This window comes from Protopterus annectens, chromosome 14.part0, assembly GCF_019279795.1.
Source record: "Protopterus annectens isolate FY-2018-M chromosome 14.part0, PAN1.0, whole genome shotgun sequence".
Lineage (NCBI taxonomy): Eukaryota > Metazoa > Chordata > Ceratodontiformes > Protopteridae > Protopterus > Protopterus annectens.
In genome coordinates this window covers 154,139,657-154,150,376 of record NC_056748.1, presented here as the reverse complement: position 1 = coordinate 154,150,376, position 10,720 = coordinate 154,139,657, and the positions used below count along the sequence as shown (strand labels likewise).

Below are 10,720 nucleotides of genomic sequence, written 5' to 3'. Positions count from 1 at the left end.
GGGGATCAAAAAAGGTAGCAACGTGGATCTTAAAATGGAGTAGCTTTTTATTTCATTTATGTGGCTGGAGCAGGTTCCGATTAGCAGGGAGCTATCTCAGAAAAGCGCTGTTCACTATCCATTGCTAATCCAGAGTCCGGTCTTTCTACAGATGATCCACTCTTCTATTGGAAACACAGGAACGGGTGCAGGTAATGACTTATAAGTGTTTGTAAAGGTGGATAGTACTTTTGGCAGAGGGGCTGAATGTAAAGCAAGAAGGGATTATGGTTGCACATAGAGTATCAGATAACCATCAATCCTTCTTTATGAAGAGGCAGCAGTATTCAGAATTAGCAAAAAAAAAAAAAAAAAACAGACCAGAGAGATGCATTATGTTCCCCAGAAGATTTTCTAATTTTATCCCATACATTTTGGTTAAATTCTATTCATATAGATGGATAAGTATAGGACCCTGCTGAACAAGTAGAAGGTATCCCTGGATATGAGCCATATCATACAGAATGCACACCTGTACAGCCCAAATACACACCTTGTCTCATTAGCCTATGACCTTGCCCCTTCCTGTCTTCTGATGCACTACATATCATAAGTATCTCGGCTAATCTTAGGAGGTTTTAAGCAAAAGACCTCGCTGAAACCACTGAGGACTACACATTGCATGTCTCCAATGTACCTTTAAGAAGACAAAACACCTGCACTGAGCAGGCCCTTTGAGAACTGTGCAAATCCAATAGAGGCCGAGACATATAGTAGAGCAAGAAACAACTGACAATAGCACAGAGCATCGTGGTGAACAGAAGACTGCCAAAAGAGTAAAAGGCTGAACCAGTGGAAAGCTGTGGTACTGAAAATAACTTTGTGTAGTTACCAGACATTAGAAGCTCAGACAGAGAGAAGCCTGGAGATTCTAATAATGCATGCAGTTTATTAATGGCTAGTTCTGGGTTGTACGGTGGTAGTAAACACCTTCTCTATGTAATCCCTTTCTGATGAATTCCTGACAGTGTAATTTTTGAATCAGGGCTTCTTCAAAGTGGAAAAAATAAAACTGCTGACCTGAACAGGTACAGTACACAGACATGGCAATGTTAGTGTGTTGAATATATAAGACCTAGTTTCAAAGATTTTCTTCTTGTATGGATTTCAGTCTGTCTGTCTCAGTTTCTAATTACTGGTCATTCTGCAGTTCAGGCTATTGTATCACACCCTAACTGGAAGGTTCCAGACCTGGAAAGGACTATCTTTCAAGAGACTGCCCATGGCAGGCTATAACCCCTGCACCCATCTTCAGGAGGAAGGACATAGTAAGAGCTTGTTTATGTGTTCCATGTCTGTTCCACATACCAGGACCACTAGACTCTGCTATACCAGGAACCATTAGGATTAGCAGCTGGAGGAATGTGGTTGCTGTAGCCCTTATTTAATTCAAACAAAAATACCAAGGTGGGAAAACACATTAAAATGCAGTGTCACTAAAGGTGCAGAGGAGCAGGACCTGCACAGGCTTAGAAAAGTTGGACATTCAAAGAGAAAAACAGAAGAACAGAGTATTATTGGGATACTCTGGACTTTTTGGATAAAATGGGATAGGAGTAGACCTGAAGAGGAGGCAAAGTTTGTTGTGGGAAGGAGAGGTGGATGGTAGCTGTAAGGGGGGGGGGGGGGGGGGTGATTAAACTTATTGCTTCAGGGAGAGAGTGGAAGGGACCTAGAACAAAATGCCCAAAGCCATCATGGATGGCACATTGGACAGACAGGATTTGGAGAGTATATATATATATATATATATATATATATATATATATATATATATATATGGGGGGCATCTGCAAAAGGACCCAAAGCAACACTACAATGTTCTTAAAACACAAGTAGGCATTGTCCTTCAACATCTACATATATTAAAATAGTACATACTGACAACTGCATCTGATCTTACATGCCAGAGTATCAAAAATGCTTTAATTACATCAGATCTTAAAGGCCACAGAATCAGAAATGCTTTAACTGCATCAGATCTTACAGGCTACAGAATCGAAATGCTTTAATTACATCAGAACGTACAGGCCACAGAATCAGAAATGCTTTAGCTACATCAGATCTTACAGGCCACAGAAATAGAAATCCTTTACATTGTGTTAATGCATAATGTTAAACATGACTCACACACCATTCATTGTCAGCTCTCTTGATTGCATCCACATATATTCAAATAGTACATGCTGAGAACTACATCAGATCTTAGAGGCCACAGCATCAAAAATGCTTTAATTATATCCAGTCTTACAGACCACATAATCAGAAATGCTTTAATTACATCTGATTTTATAGGCCACAGAATCAGAAATGCTTTAACTACATCAGATAGTACAGGCCATAGAATCAGAAATGCTTTAACTACATCAGATTGTACAGGCCACATAATCAGAAATGCTTTAATTACATCAGATCTTACAGGCCACAGAATCAGAAATGCTTTAACTACATCAGATTGAAAAGGCCACAGAATCAGAAGTGCTTTAACTACATTGAATCATACAGGCCACAGAATCAGAAATGCTTTAACTACATCAAATCTTACAGGCCACAGAATCAGAAATACTTTAACTACATCAGATCTTACAGACCACAGAATCAGAAATGCTTTATACTGTGTTAATGTATAATGTTAAACATGATTCACAAACCATTCACTGTCAGCTCTCGTGATTGCATCCACATATATTCAAATAGAACATGCTGACAACTACCTCAGATCTTACAGGCCACAACATCAGAAATGCTTTAACTACATCAGATCTTACAGGCCACAGAATCAGAAATGTTTTAACTACATCAGATCTTACAGGCCACAGAATCAGAAATGCTACATCAGATCTTACAGGCCGCAGAATCAGAAATACTTTTAACTACATCATATCTTACAGGTCACATCATCAGAAATGCTTTAATTACACCAGATCTTACAGGCTACAGCATCAGAAATGCTTTAATTACATCAGATCTTACAGGCCACAGCATCAGATATGCTTTAACTACATCAGATCGTACAGGCCACATAATCAGAAATGCTTTAACTACATCAGATTGTACAGGCCACAGAATCAGAAATGCTTTACACTGTGTTAATGCATAATATTAAGCAGGACTCGCAAGCCATTCATTGTGAGCTTTTGTGATTGTAGTTGTAGTTGTTAGTTCGTGGCAGAATTAGTCAACAGCACTGCGTGCTACTTGCTCTATAATTTAGTAGTTAAATGTTACTGAAAGCTATCTTTGGCTTGAAGCAGAAGAACTTACTGTTTCGGTCATTGTAGAAGAACTGTCACGTCTTAGATCTTGGAGCTGTCAACAGAAGCATGTCACAATACTGTCAATTTGCTAATTAATCTACACAGTTTAGCTAAAAAGTAAACTTTTATGTGGCTGTCTTTCCTTTTACGATCACTAGATGGCACTCACGTGAAACTTTTACTATGGAATTCACCACCACATTATGTATTTATTATTTTATTTAGCATTTCTTTATAATACATCATTCAATTTAAAGTCAGTAACGTAAGATGTAAGAAGTGTATGTAGTGCTTGATCAAAAGCAGTGGTCACAATGAACTTTAACATGCCCAGTTTTCTGGACCCGTCTGCATAGATCTCAACCTATAACAGATGTAAACATGCATGTAAGACCACAGAATAATGAACTTTGTTCTCCTTCTGGTCCACTCCTAATTTCTTACCTCAGTATTCTGGTTTATTTTTCAAATGGGCATATATTCTGCTTAATTGCAGATATAATTGTTCTGCTGCATTTTATTTTATTTTATTTATTACCCCCAGCAAACTTACGGGACTGTGTTGATTTTTTGGGGCAACCCAGCAGCACTACCCAGTTAAGTGATTTTTTTTTCTGATTCACCAAGTGGACTTTGAAAGATTTAAACCTCAAACTACAGGATGACACTTACTAATGACCTGCAGCCTTAATCCTCTTAGCGAAAGTGTCAGGCTGCTTAAATACTACACTTACTACTTCCAGTTTCTTACTTTCTCCTGTACCTTCACCTTTGTTCCATTTCTCCTCTTCTTCTAAAAAGTCAAAAATTGTTTTGCAACAGTTAGTATTGCTACCTCATATTGCTGGGTTCTCCAGTTCAATTCCCACTTGGGGAATCTTCCATGGAAAGTCTGCATGTCCCCTCTGTCTGCATACGTTTCCACCTGGGTCTCTGGTGGGTTACAAATGAATACGCTAATCACGACGATACACAGTGTTAAGCACCGCCCAAAGTCCCTGCCTCATGACATTTTAATTCTCCTGCAGATGCAATTCACTTTATCCAGAATTCTTGAGCAAGGAAGTTGAGAGGTATGCACACCGTACTGTCAAGCTACTTCATACGAATGACAGCAATTCTCAAAAAGATGGAAGCAGGTATAAAATGGATTCAAATGACAAACATATTACACAACCCTGGTGCTGTTAGATATAACGTTTGAACACCCAGACGGCTTCCAGTCTTGACAACATATGTCATATATACTTAAACAACTGCTCTTTAGAAAATGTACATTATGCCATATATTAGGTTAAATTAGTAATGGCACCATCTGTACCCAAATCATTGTGAACTAGATCTGCAGAAAAAAAACTCTCTAAATGATAAATGGTGTGCAATGACTCATGAAAATAAAACACGTTTTGTCACTTTCCCTTGTACCTTTTGCAACATCTGAATGAAAACAGAAAGGACATGGTAACTTCTAATCTCACACATCAGCACACTATATGAGTTAGGCAGAAGATATCCCCTTCAGATAAGATACTCTTCAGCTGGTATAAATTTACTGTGACTACATTAACACAAAAAAAACTGCTATCTCCAAAAGATAACCAGTATCTACTGCATCATTTAACAGCTAAATATCTATTATTGTCTATGAATGTTCTGTATTTGCATATTTAGTACAGAAGCAAGATAGGCTGGAAACTATAGTGTGATAAACAAATACAACGGGTGTGTGTTGCATCATGGGAATGATTCATTTTCCACTCCAGTGCATGCCTGCAGCTGCTGCATAAGAGCAAAAAGCACATATGGCCACATTCAAGTATTTAGTATGTCATCATTCCTTCATAAAACACATTCTGAGATGTCATGATGAATACAAAATGAGTACACTTTTAAAGGTCTTTCAATACTTATAAATAAAAAGGATCACTTTTCTAATTAAACAAAAATAAAAACAAGACAGGTGGTATTCCACAACTGACCATATAGTTCATGTCCAGAAATTAAGACAGTAAAAATTGTTTCCTCTTAACCAGGACCACCATCTGCAGTATAGAAAGTGTAAACTATTACCAAAGCCAAGCTCAGGGACTCTGCTGAGGCAGCAGAATACAGGGAGAGATGTTGAAAAGGAAAACACTCCTCCTTATTTTTGCATAGTCTAGGAAACATAGAAAACTGAAGTATTATAAAAGTGGGACACATTTCCAGTTGGCGCTCTCATTGAAATATTATGGCGGAGGGCAGTTTAAAAAAATAAATGATATCAGCAGTGTCTTCAGTATCAGGGCAGTGATATAAACCCAGTAGCGTAGCTAGGGTAGGGCAATGGGAGCAAACACCCTGGATGCAAATTGTTATGGGTAGCGACTGGCCTATCCCAACTACTTTTAAGTGCATTTTGACATTGGAGTGCTGGTACTGCATTAAAAGTCAAAACTGAGTGCTGTCTGCTACATTTTAAAAGAAAAAAGATTGTTCTTCACTTACAGAGAAAAGCTTTTTAATCACCTTTTCAATGATTGAGAAGAGCTTTTTTAAGTAAGACTTTCTTTTTTGGGGGTGGGTGGCAAAAATAATGGACCTATATGACTGTAGCCTGAAAACTATGAATTGTTTTGTTTTATTTATTTGTTTGCTTATTTATTTGCTCTTTGTTAACTGCAAAAAGCCAAGCTGTGCTGAAACCCATTTTTGGAATAGGCCTGGGAAGAAATCTTCCACATACAAGAAAAAATACATTAATGATCATAAAAATAAAATGGTAAAGTATAGCAGACAGTACGCAAGTACAAATTACATTATAATACAATAACACAAACCAAACCAAAAACACCCACTATAGATACTTTAAGACATCTGAAGCTGTTTGTTTCAGACAGCAACTGGTTATTGCATCAGGACAATTACAATTATGGAAAAATGACTTCCAGATTATCTGCAAGAAGGAGACAAGGTCTGGATACACACAAAAGCAATAGCCATAAGCCAAAGAAGGGGATATGAATGGGAAGCTGTTAGTAAGTAAATATGTCAGTGACAAGAAGGCAGGATTAATAAGGAATGCACATAATTTATTGGCATAGGGAAGTGAGAACTGTCTAACACTATGGTGATACCTTATGGTCTACCTTACCTAAAGTGTACCTTAGAATGGACTTTATAGACAATGTGTAACTCCACAGATCATTGGAATATAGCAGCAAATTCTAGAAGGTGATATTACCCAGTATCTGCATTTGTTGTCTTTGAATGTGTAGTACGAAACAATTTAAGACACAAAGCTGTGCTTTGATAAGATATTTCCCAGCTAAGGAAAATGTTGCAAAACATTAACACACAAGCCACTCACAACAGAGTGCATTTGAGTACGTGGCTGGTAACCAGTCATATACATTTTTAGATCAATAAAAGGAGTGAAGGCTTTGTTATTAAGCAACTGGCGTGAAATACATGAAACTGTATTTGTATAACATAAATGTAAATAGTAAAGTTGGGAGAAGAACTCTCTCTAGCCTATAAATTCAGTTACTTCTTTAGCTTATAACTCCAAGAATAAAATTTGCTTTCTACGTGACCCGACTGCATTATCAATCAAAAGTCAGATTTCGAACAATTAGCACACAGAGTTATTTTACTTGTGGTACAGTTCTGGGTATAGTGTCAGCATCTGCATGTAACTTAAAATCCATCAGTTAATAGCACAGATACATAATAAACCACCCGTAGTACACTTCTGGGGGTAATAATAAATAACAGACTGAAATTTAATTATCACATTACTTACAAGATTCAAATATCCATAAAATGCCACTTATGCTATATAAAACAAAACCATTCCTGGCTGCACAAGCAAGCCAAGTTCACAGGTAACACTATTCTACTTTCTAAACTATTATATACCTCTCTTACCTTTCCAAACATTCAAAAAGACAATACTACTCAATCTCGAAGAAAAGTATTATAAGATAGCAAAATTCACTCCAAACCTACTAAATAAAACTCGTTACTGCTTAGCCCTCTTCAAACTAAACTGGCTAGAATTCACTCACACTCAACTTCCCACAGCTGAAGATGGCCTATAATACTGCATACAACATGTAGAAAACCCTAATAATTTAGCGCATTACATTGTCGCCTCATAGCAAGAGGTTCTCCCGTTCGATTCTCGGCTGGAGCACCTTCTATGTGGAGTCTGCATGTCCTCCCCGCAGTCGAGTGGCGTTCAAAAGACATGCGTGAATGGGCGTGCCTTTGTTGAAGGCTGAGCATCGGGCTGGCACCTCGGCACCGTAAAAATCAACTGCCAATCATTAGCGGACTGGAGTTCCGCTGTGGCGACCCCTAACTGGGAAAAGCCGAAAGAAAAACATACACGGTTTATTATCAAAATGAGGAAACTCACCTTACCATCATTCATATGGTCGAGGGTAAAGATGCAAAAAGGCAAAATTTGCAAACGAAAATCAAAATATTGACACTTAGCTTACATTCAGAGTTTTGAGCATCGCTATTTTTAACTAGATAGCAATACAGTGGGGATCGTGAAAATTACCCTTTTCTTCACTGTACTGCAATTTCAGAGTTAGAATATATAATTAGCAGGGGGTGTGGGGGTGCATGCAGTCAGGTCACACATGGAATTATATGAAAAATTACCTTTCAGTTTTACTCAGAAATTGAACTACTGAACGAAGATGAATAATTCTAAGCATTGTCATACTGACATTCCTCTGAGGAAAGATATACACTAGTGACTTCTACTCTTCAAGAATTATCCTTGAAAATGGATGACTTCCAGATGAGTTAAGAAAATCTCAGAGAGAACTGTTGTAAACAAACCAATGTTTTTAAAGGAATATTACAACAACAACAACAAACCAAAATATCTGAAAAGGAGAATGCCCTGAATAACAAAATGGGAGGCTAAAAGAATAAGAATCTCAAATGGAATTTTTACTAAAACAAAATACATGGCGGACTTCCAAGATGGCTGCACACTGAGTAACAGCTTAATTCTAGCTCTTCCAGTGTGAAAACAGAAATTCAGCAGAGAATGCCAGTAGACTTTTGTGTTTCCAGGTAAATTTCAGTAACTGGCTAAAACGTGCACTGCCTGGATGTTAGGAAAAAATAAATACAGAAGACCTGAAGAAAAACAACTACAAAAGGTGAGGAAAAAACACTGACTGGGAAAAGTACTGTAGCTGTTCAAAAAAAGCAATGCAAGGCCCACATGACTTCCAGTAACCTAGAGGAAAGCATAAGATGACTGTACACAGACCTGACTAAAATAAATGAAACACTGATGGAGTATATCAACTCAAACAACAAAAGGCTAGAAAAAAATGGAAAAACCTTTAAACATATATTCAGATGTGGTGATAAAACTACAAAAAATCTGAGGTAAAAATAAAGAAAAGGCTGGCTAAATATGAGACTGCTCAAGAAGAGAAGTTAAAAAAATAATAGAATTAGAGGACAAAGCACATAGGGAAAAACCTGAGATTTTCAGCTGTACCAGAGAAGCTGGAAGGAACAGACTGCATTAATTTTATGAAAGCAGAAATAAGCAACTAGACTGGTATTCCACAGCAGGAGTTGTTAACTGAAAGGGCAAATTGCATGTGTGCTCCAAACTTGGCTATGAGAAAACAACTCAGACCTTTAATAGCAAAGATGCAATCCTACCAGTAGAAGGAGTTGATTCTGCCAGAAAGACATACTAGTAAAAGTGGGGGACAGCAGAGTGTTTGAGGATAATGACTACTCACTGTACATCAGGCAGAAGAGGAATACATTTATTCCACTATTCAGGTAATGTTGAGAAGCAGGCATGAGATTCAAACTGCTGTATCTAGCTATCTTCAAAATATTCTTCCCTGGAGGGACAAATCTTTTTTTGATAAAGTACATGCTAAGGAGGAAATGTATGCTGCGGTGGTACAGCGGTAGCGTTGTTACCTCACAGCAAGAGGTTCTCTCGTTCGATTCTCGGCTGGGCTTGGGAGTGCCTTCTGTCTGGAGTCTGCATGTCCTCCCCACGGTTGGGTAGCGTTCGAAAGACATGCGTGCGTAAATGGGAGTGCCTTAGTTGAAGGCTGAGCGTCGAGCTAGCACCTCAGCGTTTCGTAAAAATCTACTGCCAATCATTAGCGGACTGGAGTTCAGCTGTGGTGACCCCTTACTGGGAAAAGCCGAAAGACAAACAACAACAAACAACAACATGCTAAGGAGGAAATACAAGTTTGTCCAACAAAAAGTGAGTTGTGAAACAGAAGCAGATTCTGGTTCTTGTTCATTTGGTAATAAAGACCACAGGGCAACTGTGCCAGTGAAACATTTTCCAACGTTTCAATGGAAAATGCTGGAGTGAAGGAAGAGAGCATGAGAGTTGACTAGAAGAATCGAGAGTATGTTGGAAATGAAGCAGAGACAGGATATGAGAGATGGACATGAACAGAAATAAAACCAGTTACTTGGAAACTGACATATATGGGATTATAAAGTAATAATTATATTTGTACAATATGACAGAACAAGAAAATCTGGAAATATTGGACTTTGTTGGCTTTGTGTGGGACTCTAAAGTTTATGTCCTACTTTATGTCATTAATGTTTGGAAAACATACTTAGGGGAGTGGAAGAGGAGGGAGAAAGTTCACTGTAAGTAAAACAATTTTTTTTCTTAATAGTAATATTTTTATAATGTAGGATTTTCTTTGCAGTTATAATGTAAAGTTTTCTCAGCTGTTTTTAAGTGTAATGGGGATACTATTGTAAACAGGTGCTCCTGTATTTTTTTCTTTCTCCCTTCTTCACTCTTTCCCCTTGTTCAGTTTTAAGACATCTAGGCACTGCAATGTAATAAAATGCCTGGTTAAAAGAGCTTGGCAAAAGAAAAAATAATGTGCTTTTTATCATTCTTTTTCTCATTCTTGCATGTGGGAATGACTGGACTAAGGTTCTTAGCTTGATCTAGTAACAAGCTTTAAGAGAAAACAAATACATGAAAAAAGAATACTAAATATTATAACACTTTTTTCTAGCAAATAAATATATGCTTAGTAGCAATTCTGTATCTGGTCCTCATATCTCCATGGAGACAATCTGATAAATTGACTACACTCAGATTAACAGCAAACCAAACACATAAACACACAAAAACATACTCGGAGGCTCTAAATAAAAATCTTCCCAAGCAGCAGAGACCTCCAAAGCAGACATCCAAGCAACCGCTACCCCACAACAATACCCACGTATCACATAGTTCACAAAGTCAGTGTGCCACACAGTCACAGCCCTTAAGGCTAAACAACACACCTAATACACTTGTAATAGGTGACTCTATTGTCAGACACACTGACATCCCACTCACCAGGCTGAACAAGGAGAAGGTCACTGTAAGCTGCCTGTCGGGTGCTAGG

General features: G+C 37.9%; 1 protein-coding gene across 30 annotated transcripts in view; it reads right to left on the bottom strand.

Moving 5' to 3' along the window:
• The window catches only part of ABLIM1 (actin binding LIM protein 1), a 2,317,257-nt gene that overhangs the window by 507,514 nt on the left and 1,799,023 nt on the right, over positions 1–10,720 (bottom strand). For 19 of the 30 annotated variants that reach the window (XM_044055908.1, XM_044055914.1, XM_044055911.1 and 16 more), the window contains exon 12: positions 3,304–3,348. The exons of the other annotated variants lie outside the window; for them this stretch is intronic. In XM_044055908.1, coding sequence (XP_043911843.1) covers positions 3,304–3,348 — 45 coding nt within the window. The remainder of the gene's footprint in view (positions 1–3,303; positions 3,349–10,720) is intronic. 30 annotated transcript variants of the gene reach the window in all.